We start from the raw sequence: 20,718 nt of genomic DNA, 5'->3' as shown, positions 1-20,718 counted from the left end.
AGCTCATGAAAGTATTTGATTGTTTATAGAATAAGCAATGGACAAAGTTAGGTTTGGATTTAACCCATCATAGCCTACAAGGTATTGCCACCAAATGTATGAACCAATTAACCAAATATCATCCAATTAAGCAGTTGATTGCCCTGTTATTGAATTATTGTGTCTACAACTTTATTTCATAATAAAAAAATAAAAAAGGTGTTGACAATTGAGTTGAATCGTGTTTTTTAAATAATTGGTTTTTGAAAATGTCAAATTGATTTTTAAACCTTCAAAATCTATCGTAATGATAAACGTTCGAGTCTCTTAGCCAGTGGCGAAGCTTGACCTGAATGATTGGGGGTCGAAAACGTATATACCCAAAAATTTCTATAGAACCGGGGGTCGAAAACATATATACGAAAACTACATATATAACACTACTGAGCAAAAAGTTCTGAGGTCCCCCCCCCCCTCTATACTTCGCCCCTGCTCTTAGCTAAGTTCGAAACTAACTATTTGTGGGGTCATGTGAGTTTTCCGGTAATGAAAAAAGTTTAAGATTTTTAGTTTGCATCAAATGTCTAAGGGTTTTGTCGAGCCATTGTTAACAACTAATATTTTTAAAACAAAACAATCCGATATTAATTAGTGGTTGATAAATTATTACATATGTTTCAATAACAAACAACATTTTAATTAAATGGATCTTGTTCGTTTCAATGTTTAAAAGAAGACATGAAAAGTGGAGTTGTCTAGAAAATATTTGGGGACGAGATTTGAGGAAAAGAAACAGCAAACATAAGACGTGGGATGTTTTGTTGGTTTGTCGAATCTGTGAGTGTGAGTGCTCCTTCACTATTCACCCTGTTTGTTTAGGTGATCATTGTCACTTGCCAAAGGTCGTTGCTGGGCCTGGCTTATCCTAATTTACATAAACCACCCCTTAAGCCATCCAACTTTTGACCTTTTTTTTGGGTTTTGACTTTTGACCAATATTTGAGTCAAAGCCATGATATTTCCATTGACCATTTTACAAATTACAATATAGTGATATACAGCTTTTTTTTTAGCAAAATTGTTCCAACTATAAAAGTTTAGGGTAAAACGTATTAAAAGTCAAAAGATACCTACCACCTACCAAATTTATGCCCATACCAAATTTAGTTGAAAAATAATATACCATTCATGTTCACTTTTGAAATTGAATTTAAGTTCATTAACTTAAAGGGAAAATCGAGAAAATATAGAGGTTGGCTCATTTATTTTACATATTTTACATGGACTTTTTAATATTTTAAAAGTAGACATTCATAACCAACTAATCAAACTACGTCAAATAAGTACCGTCGGTAAAAATCACAGGCTAAGGTTTTAGCCTACGAAAACTACCAATCAAACTAATTCACACGTAAAGGCCGGCTAAGGCTTAGCCCTCGATTTTATCCGCCGACTAAGGCTTAGTCCCCACTTTTACATGTGTTGCTCTTCGATTGGTTTGCTTGTGGTACGAGATGTACTTTACAAGAGTTTCCGTTCCATGTTAATTCTTGCCGACAGTGCTTGTTTACCGACTTGATTTCCATGTCTATTTTGTTAAATTTTCAAAATCAACATGTCTAATATGGTGATTTTCCCGAAGTTAAAACTAGTACAAAATTCAAGGATACTGTTTATATTGTAAAATTTTACTTAAAGACAAAATTATAGTTTAGGTTCACATTCTCATTAAAACAATTTAATTACTCTCATGTCAAAGTCAGATCATAGAGAATCTTCCATCATAATTCCACCAAACGGAAACCATCACCAACAATCCTTTCATCTTATGGTTGTTGACTTGTAACATACCCTCTCTTTGAAACGGGTCAATTGCAACTAATAGGAGTATTCAAGATCAGTTTGGTTGCTTTGTTTTTTTTTTTAACAGCAAATTTGAATTACTGGCGGACCACTAGAGTATCATCGTGCCACCAGCGAAACCACACAATCATATCCATCTCCACTAGGCATAATGCCTATACACCAATTCAAGAGGAATCCCAATAAATATGGGAAAATCCTCCCTTATGGGAATCAAACCCATGACCTATTGTCCTCAAAGCCTTATCCATCCCAAGATGCCACTAGGCAAAAGTGTCCAACGGGGTGAGTAGTCCAATTCGACATCCAGTGAATCGAACCCATGGTTAGGATCACTAGTATCGTTTCTGTAAAGGTGCAATCGAGTCTAGTCAAATAAAGAAGTCCATTTAATATCCATAACCTTTATACAGACTATAATATTTCAAGTATACCAAAACATTGATCAGAATGACAAGATTGAAGCATATGACATTATAGTCTAGTGACATCTTGAGGGTCGGTTAAGACTTAGGGACCATTAGGTCCTGGGTTCGATTCCCACAAGGGGTTTTCCCCATATTTATTGGGTTTCCTCCTGAATTGGTGTAGAAGCATTATTGCCTAGTGGAGATGGATATAAGCGGTTGATTCCGCTCGTGGCACGATGATACTTCAATGGTCCATTAGTGATCCAAATTTGCCTTTAAAAAATAACAAGATTGAAGCATACTAATGTTATTTTTTTATTTTTTATTTTTGGGGCCTTAGGTTTCTCATTTTCCATTTATGCGAGTCAACTTGATTTGTCATTTTTAAAAAATTCTTCAAACACCCTCAACAAGTTACGTTGTGCAAGAAATGAAGAAAAATGAGAAAAGAAAAATGAAAGATACCCTTCAAACTAAAAGGCCGATCCATGATCCTAACAAAAAGAAATATAATTCAGAATCTTTATATAATGTAAGAAATTTAAATATCACTCTCAATAAGAAATGATATATAATATAAGTTGTAGAGATTGAGTTGAGATTGATAGAATCCGATGACAATATTTTATACAACTCTCATGTGGTTGTAGTTGTTGCCTTTAACACAAGGTCTCACATCCTGTGGATTTGGTTGTCTGCTAACTCCAACTCCAAATCATTATCTCAATATCTCCTTTTCTGTTGAAATATATGAATATTTCCAATTCGATATCAAATATGTGTTATATAATATTATCATTTTCTAATACTTTGTGTTTTGTATTGTATGTTGACCCTGAGATTAGACCTGCCACTGAGTTGGGCTTGTTGGGATAAATTGTGAGTTAGTGGGCTTCTTTGTTGCTGTTGGGCTGATTGGAATAAACATTAGCAGCCCATGGAGTTGGACTTTAAGGTCGTTAAAGGAACGTGTCTAGGGTTTGCGGCTCATGGCATATATAAGTGAACATCCAGTGAATGAAGAGTTGGTTCAGATTTTTAGTCATCTCTCTCATATTTTACGTCTGAAGCATATCAATACAATCTAGGGTTTTCATCTTCTTGGTTATCATGAAAACCTAATCTATCATGTTCGTTGTCAAAGATTATCAGGTTGATATGCTTAATCTATTCACATAGTTTCTTTTTGTTTACAACCAGAGAGTTGTACAAATTTAGAGACGATTGGATTGTATTGTGCATAATTAGATGATCACATGTACTAACTTACACGAACGAGTAATTGAATGTCAAACGTGATTCCATGGCTATGTGTTAGACTACGTGTAGGATTTCATAAATCAAACTAACTGAAACGGTAAACATATCAGGAAGAGGTTGACCACTCCGGATTACCTTCACACTTATTTCTGCTGAGCAAACTAAGGTGAGTTCACAACCTTTTTCAAAAGCATGCGTTCCTAGTTTGGAACAACACTTTTTACGGTAGCCCTGGTTGGGGCTACACGTGCATTCCTTGTTGGAACCACTTAATATACTATCCACTGGAGGTGTAGTAGTACACTTGGACTAAACAAACATTCTATCATGAAAGTCCCTACATTTTTACCGATTTGATTGTCGGGGAGGCATAGCGATATTAGATTTGACAAACCTCACACCGTGCTGGGAGCCGGGCGTGAATTTTTAACCTTCACTTTTACATTAATGTTGATAGATGTTAATGATGGCACAAAACAAAACGTCAGCATTCGGTACACAGCTTAGTCATTTGATGAGGGTTAGCTACCTAAGTCATACATAAACCAAAAACAGGTGTGAACTTTACTTTTGTTTAACTAAAATTGTGAATTCACCAACTTTATTGTTGACACGTAATTGCATGATTCACATGTCATTAGGTACAACTGGGACGGACTATTGCAATTGCTGGAATGGTGTGGTTTGATAAACTTTATGTTTTGAATTATTTATTAAACTTGTGGTTTTTTTTTTAAATTCTTGTTAGGATTTTAACTTTATTTCCGCTGCAACTTAAACTATGTTTTGACAATTAAAACTTGATCGCTAATCATGTTGCTAGTGATATTTTTATGATTTTAAATCTTCGATTCAACATGATTAGTGGCTAAATCCCGGTCAGTAACACGCCTCGCAGTAAAATTCCGCATGTGGAATTTGAGGGTGTGACAGTTCGTGTTCGGGTACAGATTGGGTTTTCTGATTCATTTTTTTTTTTTGGCGTAAACATAGAAATATGATGGGAACCATTATTTATATATATTGTATGCCTTGAAATCTGCCCAAAAAAGCCTCACACAAGCTCTAAACGTTCAAAAAAAAAAACTGTTGTACACAACGGGTCCTTGTATTACGAAAATCAGGTTACGGGTATTATGAAAACCTGGGTACGGGTTTTAAAAACCGGGTACGGGTTTTATGAAAACCGGGTACGTTGAACACCCGGGTACAAATCGGGTATGAAAAAACACGGGTTCGGGTATTGAACAAAATATGCATCGGGTTCGGGTTTAAAAAACCCGATTTTTCTAATACCCGGGTTCAGGGTTTTTTTCCAGGTTCGGATCCGGGTTCAAGTTTTTTGTGCACCTTTAATCTAAACTTACATAAATTTCAAAGGGCATAGTGACATTACGAATATACAAGAAAAATAAAAAAATTAAAATGTTTTCGTACGAGTTAACGCGGGAACTACCTTTAACTCGAACTATGCTAGAAAGTTCATACAAATCAAATCAGCTTAAGTTGAATTACGAGGAATGTTTTACCAAGTTAATTATAAGTTTTTTATAAGTTAGAACAATAGAACATTGACTTTGTAAACACCATGGGCCCATGGGCTCAAATGTTAGTAAACAGCATGGGTCCAAATGTTAGTGTAGCATGGGTGATGGGTCATATAATTATTCATTCTACGCACTAAAACATCTCAAAACATTCATGTAGTATTGTAGTGTAGCAACTAGCAAGCATATCTTGACTGATTTATCAATGACCTCAACGGCTCCTTTCTTGGCTTCTTGTACATTGTACACTTGTATTATAACAATCCATTTTTTTCATAGGAATAATCTTTTTATTTCTTTTTCAAATTAAAAGTTATGTTGTAACAGACATGATCAGAGTTAAAAAAAAAAAAAAAAAAAAAAAAGAATGAATCAATGAAGTAACTAGTAAGCTGTTCTATTGTAAATTAAATATTGTCAAACTAGGAACACTAAACATCACAAAGAAACACTAGGATCATCAAAAACCCTACTAAAAATGTTTCTTGATGATCTTTAAATATCTCGTCAACAGAAACGACCCAATTGAACGATCATCACACTCGTATCATCAAGCGACCCTCGTGAAACCGAGAGTTCAACAAGCTTCTTGCAAGCCGAAATTGCATCTAATTTATCCGTTGACGCACATAAAGGTCGAGCTAAATCAACCGCTTCTTGATTGCTAACTTTCTCCCATAATCCATCAGAAGCCATGATCAAAAACTCAAACTCTGGCATAATTTTGAACATTTTTGTTTCGGGTTCGGCTGTAATCCATTGTTTTAGGCTTCGATCGCCAATTCCTCTTGAAACCGCCAGTGATCCAAGAACTCTAGAAACGCCTCGACTACAATCGACATAACCACCCTGCAAAAATTTCCAATTAAGATTCAATGCTCAAATTTTATAAAATGTGTGTAAATTAAATTAAACCTATAAACTTTTTTTTTAATTTCTTACCAGTGATTCAATTCGTTGTTTTTCGTCTGATCTCGATGGGCGATGATCTGAAGTGAGGGCCTCTGCGGCTCCTCCTCTACTAACTACCGCACGACAATCACCCGCGTTTGATACGACTAGATTACCGGACGTGATGATAGCGGTTACACAACACGCTCCACCTCGTTGTTCTTGTTTTAAAAACTCTGAATCCGTGGTTAAGTAACCTTGTTTGACTGCTTCAACTATTTCGGTATCACCCCTCTTTTCTACTTCATTTTGAATGTTCTTTTGGAGATTTTCTGATGCGAAATCCGCAGCTTGTGATCCACCGTGGCCGTCAAAAACACCAAAGAACGCCTGAAAATGTCCGAGGAAAACAAAATCAAAACCGGTTCTTAATTAACCAATCCAAAAACCAACAGAACAAACGTATCCAGTAATATCCTACTCAGAAAACAGTGAGTGTCCTAGTAAAATTAACTAATCCGGAAAAAAAAACGACTAGACATTTCCAGTAATTCCAAAAACCAACAGAACAAACGTAACCAATAACATCCTACTTAGAAAACAGTGTCCTTGTAAAATTAACTAATCCAACAAAAAATCCAAATAAACATTTCCAGTAATTCCGAAAATCAACAGAACAAATGTGTCCGGTAATATCCTCAGAAAACAGCGTCTTTGTAAAATTTACTAATAAAAACGAATAACATTTCCAGTAATTCCAAAAACCAACAGAACAAACGTATCCAGTTATATCCTACTCAGAAAACAATGTCCTTGTAAAATTAACTAATAAAAAAAACCGAATAAACATTTCCAGTAAAAGTTAACTAATTCAAGAAACCCAAAAAAATAACAAATAAACGTCACTCAAAAGTTAAAAAAAAAAAACGCACCTGTTTTTTCTCTCCGTTAAAATCGACGTTGACCGTAAACCGATCTTCCATCTTCTCTCTCTTCCCTCTCTTACAATAAATCGAATACCCATCTTCATCAACCACGACCTCCTTCCACCGGTCCTCCGCCACCGGCGTTGAACGGTCACCGGAAAAAGTCAACGACCCAATCGGAATATCCAATCTAGTGGGTCTCTTTCTCTTCAACAACGTAGGAGAAATAGAAGAACAAGAAGAAGCGGTTGTGATTCCATCATCGTTACAAGTTCTAATAAGTCCACTGACCGGCGGCGGGGGTTTTTGAAGACGGAATTTGAAGGGAGACGAGGGAGATGAGGAACAAGAGGATGGGGAGTGGGTCAAAGTCAAGGAATCTGGTGATGATTTGCAGAAGATTGAAGAGGTTACTCTTGATGATGGGGAGAATACCGGTGAGTTTGAGATTGCAACGGTACACATGTTTGGTTTGGTTTGGTTTGGTTTGGGTTTGGATGTGTGTAACGTTCGAATTTTTGTTGGGTTTATGATGGTGTTTTGTGGAAGTTATATTGAGATTTGAGGAGATTATGGTCAAAGTGGGTCCCGCTATTCTTCTCCGTGTTAGATTTGTGTTCGTTTCTCATTGCTGTATTTTCGTTAGGACTAAATTGCCCCTTTTACATACTTTAAGTAATGAACGTATGTATATATTTTTTGGGGTGAGATGGTAGATAAATGAAATTAACATGCTAAATGTATAGATGATTAAAGTAATAGTCTTAAGCAAGAGTAATTATACTGTAAAAATGAATAATAATAATAATAATAATAATAATAATAATAATAATAATAATAATAATAATAATAATAATAATAACAACAACAACAACAACAACTCTAGTTTAAAAACTGTAGAGTACTAATAATTACTCTAGTTATTTGTAGATGTCATCATCATTATACTCAGTAAGTCTCACCAATAGCAAAACTAAGGTAGGTCTGATAAAAGTAAAATGTAGACAACCCTACCTATACACCGTATGAATAGAAAGACTGCTTCCAGTGACACCCCAGCTCGATAGTAGTTTTGTATCAAGTCTTGGACATACGACACTTTACACTTGGCAATTGGGACAAAGGCCACATAGTCCATGTACCCCCTTATTTTTCGGCAATCAACGCCACCACATATGAATATGAAGCATGATTAACTGTCCGTTGCTTTTAACATTATTTTCACGAAATTAGTAAAATAACGTTAAAATTAGTTCCCTTTCACTTTTATCACCCGATGGCCCATATATAAATTATATGCGCATACCATAAGCGGGACATTATTTGTATATAACACGTTAAATTTATTTATATATTATTCTAACACTATTTTTGTTGAGGACAATTTGTCATAGTTGATAATGGGCTAATATGTGTGTTTTGGATTGAACCTTGCTAGATCAAGTTTATAATTTTCACTTTATCATCCAAAAGTTATGATTAGAAACATTCAAGTTGCTCTCATTTTATTTTAGGGGTGTTTCTATAAATAAAGAGGAAAATTTTTTTTATTTTTTAGGTATTTTTGAAATACCTCTCCCTCTCTCATGCACAATAATATAGTATTGATAACGCACCTGGAAAGATGGGATTGAATTTGCATAGAATACCAAACTGTTAAACTAGGTCTAGAGTTATGATTTACTTTTTAAATACATCCTAATTTATATGTACCTCTAAATGACAAAAATCAATTTATGTCAAGAAAAAAAATATAATATTGCTAATGTAAACACCACAGCAGCAGTAGCAGCAATAATAATAAATTACGTGGGAGGGTGTGTTTAACATGTGAAATTACCTGTTACTTTAATATTAGGCAAATTGACGTAATTACTAGTTAGTTTTGGTGAAGGGCAAAAATGCCAAAACATAAAAGGTCAAACACGTTATATGTGTAAGGATGAATAACATTAATATTGGGTGTGTTTGACTCGTTGCTTTCTCAACTAAACCAATATATATAAAAATCAATTATCTCTCTCACCTACTTGTACATGATGCACCATTGGTTGTACATGTTTTGTCTTTTACTTATGTTTTGTTTTTATATTATATAGTTTCTTAGTTGGAAAAAAGCTTAGGGACAGATGGCATATTTTAAAGGGGTATGAATCTTGAAGGAAACTACAACGAAAGTGTGTTATTCAAAATAAAAAATATTATTATTTATATATAATTGAGCATATGACTTGGCAAAATGGTTTAAATTTTGCGTGTTTATAGGGTTAGGACTTGGGAGTCAAATTGGTGTCAATCTAAGTCTTATAATAATAACACTGTTTATGTTATGGTCACTGGTGCGAAGAACATGTTGAGAACATGCGACAAGAACATGAACCAAAGTCTTTAAAAATTTATGTTGACTACATCATAGTTAATGGAAAAACAACTGTGTCAAGAGTCAAAGTCGGTTAAACTTCAAGGAAGAACAGGTCGAATGTTACATCACACTCAACTGCTCAACATGTGTGTATTTGAATTGTTAAACCGAACGAAAAGGCAGATACTATTTGTATTTGGTTAACCCGAATATTACATTCCACTCAAATAAATATACTTGGATATTCATTTGTTACGTTTGGTTTATTAAAATGAAAACCTAAACAAAATAGTTGGTATCGGTTTTTAACTCAAAGTGACTGAGTCAATTCGTTTTGGTTTGTTTTATTAATCGGTTGTTTGAGTTCCAACCATAGTGAAACAGTCTTAGAATTAACGAGACAGGATGCGACTCTTGAATACATAGTCTGAAGTTTATTTGGATGGTAATTCGAAGTTAAATCGTAAAAATTATGACTTTTGTAAAAGTGTAGATCTTACTCATTATTTTCTGCAGCATCCAGGTGAAGGGGAATATGAGTGGCGCCGGTTCGTCTTGGATGGGAGGCGAAGTTTTACCAATTATTCCACTGTCGTGCCTTTGGGCGGGTGAAGGTCGGGTTTTCACGCATCTGGGAGAGCTAAGGGGCTAGCGGCGGTCGAGTAGTCGACCTTGGCCACAGCGCCCAGTGTCACGGTTAGGCCAAACAATGTAGATCTTGACTAAAATTGACTAGAAATATCATTTTGAGGAAATAACAGAACTATTGGCCTCAAGATACCATCTATACATAGTTCATTTGAAAAACTAGAGCTTAACGCATCCTTTTGATACTAAATCAATATGTCAACAGATTGGTACTTGTGATAAAAAACGCATTCAGCAAACTATATAAACACAACGAAAAAATTACACAATCAAGGGGACATACCCCCATATCATCCTCAAGTATACTTTGGGGACCAAAGAAACGACACCATTTACATAAACCATACAACCTTTTGCTAGGGTACAGAAGTATCTAGTTCTACTCGAATTAAGACTAACAACGTAGTAACTAACGTACTATCTTAACCATTTACAAAACATCCAAAAACAACAATATAAGCAAGACGGTTCACTCTTCAACAAATCCTGATAGCCCCATTTGCAAAGATGGCTAACGTGACCCAGCCCACAATATCATACCCAAAATACTTTCTTCTGGACAAACTTTGTGAACCTGAGTCTTTGGCAATCCGAAATCCTGATGACCAAAGAATGGTTACATCCTTCATACCCCCCAACCCAAAATTACTAGCCCATACATCATCCAATTTGCTTCATTAAAATAATGATAGCCTGGTTTCAACATTTCTGAAATGGCCCAAGATATCCCATTGTTGAAGGCGTGCCCAATTATCCCCGTCAGCCCTCTAGAATACCAAGCGACAGACATTGACATACGAAAGGGCCCCCAACCCAGCTTGTAAAGCCCAATTATCGAACTCTATTTTGAATAAACCACTAGCAGATGGCCTTGTAAATAGTTATAATTGTGCTAATCTTTCTTTAGCCCATAACTGATTAGATGAATCAGCAGAAAGCCCAGGCCCAAACAAAAGAAATGGACCCGATCATCCACTCTTTAGACACATCTCATTTACCCACAAGGGCCTTTGACATAATAAAAAAAACCGTTGGATAACCCTGTCGCAGCATCTTTACAACCATAAATGTAACATATTTATGTGTATCATACAAAATGCTGTGACAGGGTCATCCAACAGATTTTTACAACCCCCAAATTACCAGATGTTCAAAACAACAGTTATTCATAGATTGTGATTTGCCTTTAGACGATCACCAAAGTTCGGCGAGGAAAGGCTTATAAGGAGTTAACTGGAATTAACTTTTGTGGGTAAGTTTATAGAGCTTTTGTGGATAGTCGACTTGGTACAGGCAAATATCTCTTAAATGAGAGGTTACATGATCAAATATGGACAAAGGTAGTAGTGTATGGCAAGCTTTGGCGTTACCCATTCTAAACTTTAACAAATCCAAGCTTTGCCGTTACCATCTCATTTTTTTGGCATACTGAAACTTGTGTTTAATGGAATGGTACAAACAAAACAAACATAAATTGTTGTTTTTGCCAATGATATTAATCAAGAATTTAAGACTGGTGGGTATGGGGGCCGGCTGAGGCCCGGCTAGGACCGGCACCGGTCCCCCACACCGCCCCCCTCAGGTCCGGCCCGGCACAACCGGCACCCCACAGCCGGGGAAGCCGTGCCTCTCTCCTAACACACACACATCTATACATACATACATATATATAAATAAAGGGATTCATCCCCCACCCCCTAGGTCCATCCCTTCCAAGCCGAGCCTACGTGGCGCTGACATGGCGGCCCATCCTCTCTTGAGGATGGGACTCTCCATACCCTCTAGTTTAAGAGTTTCAAAAAACAAATTAATTTACAAAACAAAAAACTAAATCACAACAAAATCAAAATGCATAAAACTCAAGAATCAACTAGCAAATGTAGTTTCCCAACGTCCAAACACAACATCAAAAGCAGCACCGGATAGCGAGGGGAACATTTTTTCTAGGCTTCAATCCATACAACCTTGGAACAGTTTTACCAAATCGTCATTCAAATTTTTAGGAAGCCACAAATTATAAAATATAGAATATGACTCAGTCCCTTAGATGTTCATAAAATGCGATCATTTTCGCAAATCATTACAGGTCTGTATTGGGCTCATCACAGTCAATTAACATTCTACCCAAATATTATAAACAACTGAATGTAATAATAATAAACTATGTATGTAGCTGCCTCAATGTGTTCTTCAATGAAAATCGACTGGAGATTATAAAAATGTTAAAACAGCACGCTTCTTGTTGCTTCTAGGGAACGAGTCAGACAGAAACTAAATGAATTCATGCCGACCAGATAAGCGAAGCCATGAAAACATATGAATACTGTAACAGAACAAATTCACTGCAGGCGGATGTTCACCTTCAACGGCAGCTGAAGGCAGTGAAAACTGGCTTAACATGCACAACCCTATTTATTTCAAACCTTGCTTGGTTCCTAAACCAAAATTAACAACGGAAATAGGCAGATAAGGTTAATTATAAAACCGAACCCAACCAACTCTAATACAAACAAATAAACAAACAGTTTGTGAAGCTGAAATCAAAAAAATTACCAAACAAAAATTAGTACACAACAAAATCAAAATGTATAAAACTCAACAATATACTTGCAAGTGTAGTTTCCCAACGTCCAAATACAACATCAAAAGTTGCACCGGATAGCGAGGGGAACATTTTTTCTAGGCTTCAATTCATACAAACTTGGAACAATTTTACCAAATCGACATTCAAATTTAAAGAAGCCACGAAAAACGTTAAAAAAATATTAAAACATAAATTAACTCAGTCCCTTAGATGTTCATAATATGCGATCATTTTCGCAAATCATTACAGGTCTGTATTGGGCTCATCACAGTCAATTAACATTAAACTATATTATAAACAACAGTATGTAATAATAAAATATGTATGTAGCTGCCTCAAATGTATTCTTCAATTAAATCGATTGAAGATTATAAAAAGGTTAAGACAGCACGCTTCATCTTGCTTCTAGGGAACGAGTCAGACAGAAACTAATTGAATTCATGCCGACCAGATAAGCGAAGCCTTGAACACATATAAACACTGAAATGGAAAAATCAATTTATAACATACAAACAGGCTTCAACTGGAATGTAAACCCTAATTTGAGGATTTGGAGGAAGACATGAGTTGTTATATAGGGTGTGAAACAGTTACATCTAATGGTTGACATACGATTTCATAAATAGATGGCTGAGATTTAAAACCAATTTGAGATGGGATAATTAGGTCAGGGAGCGGTTGGTCTTTGGGCCTTTTATATGGGCCTTTAAAAATTGCTCATATTAGGCTCGAGAAAAACTAGTTTGATACGGTTTGGTTTGAAACTAACTTGAGCGGGCTTGGCTTAGTTAGAAAGTGAGTTTAGATTAAATTATTGAGTTAATTGCCAAAATTGTCCCTGAGGTTTGGGCACATTTGTTATTTTCGTCTAAAATGACACTTTTATACCATTTTGCCCCCCACATTTATAAATTTTTGTCATTTTTCATCCAAACCACTAACTTAGTTTATATTTTCTGTTAAGTTGAATGATATTTGGATGAAAGTATGAAACTGGCAAATATAAACCACATGGACAATTTTGGCAATTTACTCAAACTATTTTTAATTTCTTTTATTTAACTAATTTTGTCACATATATAATAAAAAAAATATACATACAATTTGAAATTAATTTTCAATTTCTTTATATAAATCAGATTTATTAAGAAAATTAACTCTAAATTATTTTACTTTTAATATTTTTTATTTTAATATACAGATAATATATTGTATAGAAAATTATTGTATAACAAATTTAGGGGTTGATTATAATGCTAATATATATTAAAAAATATACAATTAATATATATTAAAAAAATATACAATTAATAATAAGTAAAGATGTATATTTTATATTCTATAAAATAAATAAGTAACAAACTAATATACCTGTTCTAAGTAGCACGCATTGAATCGACTCATTTTTCTATTTATATTCGTCCATTTGTCTGTCATTTAATCGATGTCCTGAGTAGTAGAACCGTGTAGTCTTCCAACATGTGTGATAATCGTCTCCAAAAAGGGTTCTTTTTTGTTGATTTCTGACATGTTTGTCCTCGGAAAACACCTTCACCAAGTCACACTCTTCATCTTCCGTCCAAGGTTGCCTTTACTTGGTGGTAAGGGTATGCATGGGTCGGTTTTGACCAAAAACCATAACTGCAACACCCCGTGTTTTGAAAGTCAAAGTCACAGTCAAGATTGAAGTCAAAGGAAGAAAAAATTGCTAATTGCGATATGTCACTCCTTGCTCAACTACTGTTATGACTTCTTTGACTTGTAATCGAATCTTTTATTTTATTTTACTTGCTTTAGTTGTATTATGTGGAGTATCTATTAATAATCGAGATTTAATCAATGTTTATCGCATGTTTCATCGCTTTATCACTTTATCGCTTATCGCATCACAATCGCATTCGCGCCTTGATTGATAGATTCTGAATATTGTTTTACGTGTGTGTGTACTTATGTGTTACTTGTGCATGTTTACTTTATGTTTTGTGGTGATTAATCGAAACGCAAACGCAATTCTATCGCAACGCAATCTAAATCGCAAACGCTAAATGCAAGTTATTTATAGTGATTGTATGTTAGATATAGTAGTTAGGATATTTGTGTAACTAATGGGTAATTTTATCGCATCGCAACGCTCAACACGCGAATCGAAACAATAAAACTCAACACGCCGGACACTTGGATCGAATGGCCAACCGATCGGATTGCCACCCGATCGAGGCGCCATCCGATCGGTGGCCAATCCGACCCTTGTGCACTTTCCTCTTTTGGAAACCCTTTAAATACCCTCCTGTCACATCATTTGTGATGTGACAACTCTCTCACTCGACCAGCTCGCTCAAGGCCTTCTTTCTCTCGATTTCTCGCAATTCTTATAAGTTTTCAACCTAAATCTTGTACTTCTATGATCTACATACACTTTTTCATCATTTTCTCTTTTGAATCTTAACTTTAACCGTGAAATCAGTGGATTTGAGGTGTTCTAGGATGATGTCATCATGGGGTTCTTATGAGCCTCAAGATTTGGCCTCAGACCACCAAGAATAACTCAGATCTGAGGGATTTCCACATGATTAAACAATGTTTTCGCATAGATCTATACATATTCATGGTTAAAAGGACTGAATGATAGTTTTCTAACTTTCTTTCAACTCTTTTACACACAATGCACTCAAAATCGATAGAATCGAAGCTTGTACAGACATTATACTCTTTCTTCTTTCTTGGTGATGTGTTTGTTCAAGATCTGGTTTCTATCAAAGAGACAACCAACTTCGGGTTAAACATGAACAACCGTCACGAACCAGTAAACTGGTCGGATTTGGCTGATTCCTGTTCGATCGGATAACTTGGGTCTTGATGGGGTTTCTGTTGTCTAGCACGTTGTCATACTGTCTCGATCAAACCGCAAAACCTTCAAAATTTAACAACTTTTCAAGTTGCAAGAAGATCAGATCGCGGGACGGATCGCCGTCCGATCGGATGGCGGATTGCCATCCGATCGACCCGCAATCCGGTTGGATTGCACTTGGTTCCACACTTAAACTTTTTCCTCGACCTGAAGGGTAGAGATACTTCTCTGTTTTCAAAATGCTACAACGAAAACTTCAAAGCCATCATACACAAACACATCCTTACCAAATGAATGTCAATCCAATCGAATGGCCATCCGATCGGATTGCGATCCGAACAGATTAACATCCGATCGACTAGACATCCGATCGGATTGCCATTCGATCGGATTGCCATCCGACACTTAGTCACTTTTCACCTTTTACGCGTCAATCACCGCTTATGCTATCGTTAACTGTTCAGGCTAATTTCTCAGTGCTCCCTTTAATCCAAGAGAGTGTTTACTTGTTAAACGCTATTTGGGGGGGGGGGGGTTATTGCACGGACCTCCCGGCCGCTGGAGTGATCCCACTCCACAAGCTAGCAACGTCCCAATGCTTCCTGGCGGTGAATACCCCATCCCGAGCTGAGTCCGTTTCCCTCTGGGAAGAAGGTGGCAGAATACCCCCTGCCTGGACTCGAACCCGAGTCTCTGTGAAGAGTAGAGGTGGGACTGGCCAACTGGGACACCCCAGTTGGTTTTGTTAAACGCTATTTGTGAGTATACTCGAACCCTTTTTACTTTACGCACTTTTGGGTGTTACATACGTTACTTATCCTAAATCACAATCGACACACAATGCAAACACTATTTATACGCTGACCGTTATTGCATGCTACGTGTTATTCGTTGAATGCTTGTATGTTATGTTAACACAGTGATTGTTGCTTGACACCTTAGCAAAGATAGTAGTATAGTTTGGACTCAGCACCTGTCGTGGACAAGGGTTGTTAAGGGCTTTACTTCACGTGTCCCAGTGGGGATATGTGTTGCGCATTCTACAACTCGCAGTCACGTCTGTGCATATTTCTCTGTCGATAACCTACTTGCCTTCACTTTGTACATGTTACATGCTGGTTACGCGTAAACTATTCGAACTCTATTATAGTATCAAACTTGTATGCTTACCTTTACACTATGTGTATTGACCTTTATTTTAACGTATGTGACAGGTGCTTAGGATGCTGTGCTTTACCTGCTTTTGTGGAATCAAGTAGGGATGAGAGTCTATAAACAAAGACAATTTATTTATTTAAATCTGAGTTGTCGGAGCATGTTTTGTTTTGAGATATCTATGTTTGTAATAATTGGTTACTTGATGGGTTATGGTATGGGACATAATATTAACTATCTGGTAATTTAGTTGTTATGGAATTTCTCTTGACAATCTGTCTCGCTCAATGCCATGCCCCGATGTTTCCGTCATCGGATGGGGTGTGACAATAACCATAACCGCGATGTCGGTTATTAGATAACCATAACTGATGAAACAATGGTTAACCGGGCAGGGTTAACTCACTGTTCTCGTCAAGAAGGGTTAATCCCTTCCTCTCGAGGATCGCTGGCTGGTCACCGGTTGGTTGACCTCCTGCACAAGGAAACAAACCGTGACTCGTAACAAGGAGGACTGGGTGGGGGGTGCTCCTTGTTACCACTCTCCGGCATGAAAATCAGTAGTCTGCTTGGGAAGCAAAGTTTGATAGTAGTAGTAGTGAGAGAGTTGTGAAGCAGATACCTCAAACCTGGTTCGGGGTTGGTATTTATAGCCGAGGAGTGAAGGAGGAGGTGGATGGATAGACTGACGGCATGCTACACCTTTGCAGGTGTGTTAGACATGTCAGCCGGGGAGGCGACGCCACGTCAGTCTGTTGCTTACGTAGTCCTGACAGGCGGCTGCCATTGGTGCTACTTGCTCTGTGGTGTCAGTCCCACTTGATGAGTAGACAGGGTGCGGTGCAAGCCGCATCGCTGTCTGCGGTAACTGTAGATGTTCCCGCGTCCTACTCTTCTGATCAAAAAATACGCGAGATGCGGTGCCAGGCCGCATCGTCGGCTGTGGTGACTGTTGCTGTTATCCAGCTTCTCTGTATTGATAGAAGTGTTCACTGGATGCGGTGCCAGGCCGCATCGCTGTGGATACTTCCATTTTCATACACCAGATGCGGTGCCGGCCGCATCGCTATACCGTTCTCATATTCCAGGTAAGTCCTCCTCCATCACTGGACAGATTAGATTCAACTACTGTGTCGATGCGTTCCCGCACGGACATAAGTAGGTTGTTAGCTAGTGGGGGTTTTGATAAGGGTAATGGTCACTCGCGGTCGATGCTGACGCGAGATCTGGGACCATACCCCTTCAAGTCCCCCCAGTCTAGTGTTGCTGCCATATGCAAGTTGCATGTGGGAGGAGTACTGGACTATGGTGTTTAGAAGGTAGTTTGGAGTCTGGAGAAGATCCTGGGCCATGTAGATGGTCTTTGCTCTTTGTAAATCATGCTGGAGGTCTAGAAGGGTCATTTGATGCCTCTTCCGTACCGGTGAGAATGTTTCGTCTGATGCGAAATTCTCAGCCTCGGGTTGGGTGCCACCTGTTGGTGTGTCGAACCAACCTTGAGACCTTGCTGGGCGTATGCACAAACTTCGAACCAATCTCTGAGATGGTGGTTGAAGGTGTGCAAAAACTTCGAACCAACCTTTGAGGTGGTGAATGAAGAAGAGAGTTTTCTGATGTCATGATTGGACATCAAATGATGATCCCTTTTGTGGGGTGTTCATGTTCTTCCAATTGGCTCTCTAGTAACCGCACGTCCTTTGCGGTTACCTCGTTGCTTGACATTGTTGGCCACGGTTGTGGGAACAATGTTGGGTACTTGCGTCATTGTTGGCCATGTTTGGTCGAACAATGTGATTCTGGATAATGGTCAAATAAACATGGTCATAGGCATGGTAATGCCCACCATTGTTTATTCTATCCGTCTTACAAGTAGGGTAACAAAGTCGTAAGCAGACTTGTTACCGCTGTTCGATCGCTTGTTGTTCGACGAGATCTCGTATGAGCATTGGGGATCTCGTCCGCACCTTTTCCTTAGCCACTTTCCTTCACGCTCCAATACCGAGGAGGTTTCCTTGAAGTAGTTTCGTTCATCGATGTAAACTTAGTTGTGGCTCTTCCGTAGCAACCGTTTGCGGAAGCTATGGTTGTGTCCGCAGTGACTCATGAGTGTCTGCGGTTTTGTCACCCCATATTCGCTTGAAACGGGTGTGTTGCTCGGATGTGGCTCTTGAAGGATCAGGAGTCAGGGTTGCTGATGTGCGTGCGCGTACATTCCCTTCCTTCTTTTCGTTGAAGAAGTTGTTTATGCACCCTCTGTGGTTGTGAACCGGACAAGAGGGATTTGAAGCTTGAAGAGAATGAAGGCAATGCGGTTTACCTGTTTCTGAGATGCGGTTCAGTCCAAAGAACAACGCTGGTTCTGAGTATCTGACACACCTGTACGGGCTCGTGTGTGTCATCTCCGCATATTCCACGTGTGCTCGTGGGTATGTGCGGACATGTTTATACCCCCTTAACCATGGAAAGATATAATTTTTTTGGCTATTTTATGGGGATGTAAAAAAAACGACATGCGGTATAGGTTATGGTGCGGTATACCAGAGAAACCGCATGCCGCTTGTGTTTGGATAATGTTGTCGCTTTTTGTTGTACACGTGGCTGAGCGCACGTGTGAGTTGGTGGAAGTTGGTGAGATTTTCTGGCATGTGCTGAAATGAAAGGACAGTTGCACTGCCCGAGGCCATTAAATGCACTGTAGCAGGAGTGTAAACGTCTCCTTTGTCAGGCGCGTGGGCGGCCACGTGCGCGTGATAACCGTCAGCGGAAACGGCGCTTGACACGTGGTGCCGCATAATTCGCTCTTTTTGGACGTGATGATTCAGTTTCCATGCTGCATTTATTGCGATGAGTATATAAGGGGAAACCGTTCGTGGTTTCCCCTCACTTGTTCAAAATTTCAAAAATTTTCGGTGAGAGAAACAGTTTCCTCTTGTCTTCTCTGATAAGATTTTCTGAAATTCCGGTGAGGTAGTTTGAGTTTTTCTACTCACGTTCTTCTCTACATTCATATTTGTGATGGCTGAACCGTCGAATGTACACAATGTGGAGGGTGAGAACCCTGAACAGCCGGTTGTGGCGGCTGATGAAGATGAAGATGATGATGGTGGTGCCGTCGGTGGTGGTTTACCGGTTTTGAAGTGGTCGAAAGGTGGTTTTAAAAACCTGATGACCACTATTCAGATGGCCGACGACTGGAAAGCCACTTACCCACAAGAGGGTGATACTGGTGCCGATGCTCCGGTCGGCTATATCACCCTGTGGGCTGATTTTTTTCACCGATGGCAACCTTCGATTGCCAGTGACAGTGTTTGTTGCTGAGGTGCTAGAGTACTATCATCTCCATATCTCCCAATTAAGTCCATTTGGGATGTTCCGGATTAGGAACTTTGAGTACACCTTTCGTGCCCATAGGTTGGGCGTCACCGTTGAGAATTTCCGGCGGTTTTACCAGTTGACGGTGAACACCGGATTTTTTTCTTTTACTCAACGACATGGGAGTTTGAAGTTGATGACACCCCCAAGGGTGTGACCGGTTGGAAGAGGAAATTCTTTTACGTAAAAGCCTGTGCGGTCTACGCCCATATGACTTTTCGGGACGTAAATGTGGGTGTTACGGATGAGGTTATTCCTGTTGCCACCGCAAAGACTATGGATTGGTTCTCTAGGTTGCGGCCTATTGAACTCAAGAAGTTAGACAACAACCAGTTGTGGGTGTTGCGGATGATACTCAGCAGGCCGGATAGGAAGGCAAGGCCCGTTCTGCGGGAAAAGAGTGGTGGTAAGCTTGTTACTCTTGATTATTTTCCTTGTTTCGTTATCCTTTTAATAATGTGCATGCGTTGTATCAGTGGATGCGGTTAGTCTGTGGAGGATGTTTGAGCCCGATTTCGAGGGCAAAGTGGAGCTGATTGCGGTTGATGTACGGGAAGGTTTTAATCTGGAGATTGTTGGCAACTTTCGCGTACCCACACGTGCTGTGCTGAATGCACCTGTGCCAGAAGGCGAAGGTATTATCGAAGTTGCTCTTGTTTTCAAAGTTCACCTTTCTAAGCTATTTGTTTGATTGTTTCCCTGCAGGTATTCTTAGGGATCTGGGGAAGTTTGAAAAGCGTATCCCCAAGAAACACGTGGAGAAGACGCAGGTGAAGAAAACCGCGCGGGGCCGCGGTAAGGAGAAAACTGAGGGTTCTGCTGCCCCTCCCTTGGTGCTACAGGCCGCAGGTACCTATCATTCTTGTTACCGCA

The 20,718-nt window shown here is 38.5% G+C and overlaps 1 protein-coding gene, 1 long non-coding RNA gene and 4 other non-coding genes across 7 annotated transcripts; 1 reads left to right on the top strand and 5 right to left on the bottom strand.

The window, feature by feature from the left end:
- The first annotated feature begins 3,086 nt into the window (after positions 1 to 3,086).
- Positions 3,087 to 4,315, top strand: LOC110869138. 2 transcript variants are annotated; one of them, XR_002552963.2, is made up of 4 exons: positions 3,087 to 3,404; positions 3,623 to 3,678; positions 3,970 to 4,067; positions 4,154 to 4,315. It is a non-coding gene; the product is annotated as an uncharacterized LOC110869138 (long non-coding RNA). The 2 variants fall into 2 exon arrangements; XR_002552958.2 differs by having other exon boundaries at positions 3,087 to 3,678.
- Positions 4,316 to 5,435: 1,120 nt separating this feature from the next.
- Positions 5,436 to 7,409, bottom strand: LOC110869129 (probable protein phosphatase 2C 25). Its single transcript, XM_022118423.2, has 3 exons — positions 6,883 to 7,409; positions 6,002 to 6,340; positions 5,436 to 5,908 (listed from the first exon to the last, which is right to left on the bottom strand). Exons 1-3 carry the CDS (start codon positions 7,339 to 7,341, stop codon positions 5,567 to 5,569), a joined length of 1,140 nt encoding a protein of 379 aa, XP_021974115.1. The 5' UTR covers positions 7,342 to 7,409; the 3' UTR covers positions 5,436 to 5,566.
- Positions 7,410 to 11,761: 4,352 nt separating this feature from the next.
- LOC118483147 lies at positions 11,762 to 11,897 on the bottom strand. The gene has a single exon (XR_004869682.1). It is a non-coding gene; the product is annotated as a small nucleolar RNA snoR136 (small nucleolar RNA).
- Positions 11,898 to 11,915: 18 nt separating this feature from the next.
- LOC118483183 lies at positions 11,916 to 11,999 on the bottom strand. The gene has a single exon (XR_004869801.1). It is a non-coding gene; the product is annotated as a small nucleolar RNA SNORD25 (small nucleolar RNA).
- A 498-nt stretch (positions 12,000 to 12,497) lies between these two features.
- LOC118483142 lies at positions 12,498 to 12,632 on the bottom strand. The gene has a single exon (XR_004869667.1). It is a non-coding gene; the product is annotated as a small nucleolar RNA snoR136 (small nucleolar RNA).
- A 30-nt stretch (positions 12,633 to 12,662) lies between these two features.
- LOC118483181 lies at positions 12,663 to 12,746 on the bottom strand. Its single transcript, XR_004869793.1, has one exon. It is a non-coding gene; the product is annotated as a small nucleolar RNA SNORD25 (small nucleolar RNA).
- Positions 12,747 to 20,718: the final 7,972 nt, after the last annotated feature.

The sequence above is a fragment of the Helianthus annuus genome, chromosome 1 (assembly GCF_002127325.2).
Source record: "Helianthus annuus cultivar XRQ/B chromosome 1, HanXRQr2.0-SUNRISE, whole genome shotgun sequence".
In the NCBI taxonomy this organism is placed as follows: Eukaryota; Viridiplantae; Streptophyta; class Magnoliopsida; order Asterales; family Asteraceae; genus Helianthus; species Helianthus annuus.
Note: the sequence above shows the minus strand (reverse complement) of the source record. Positions and strands in the feature narration are given on the sequence as shown.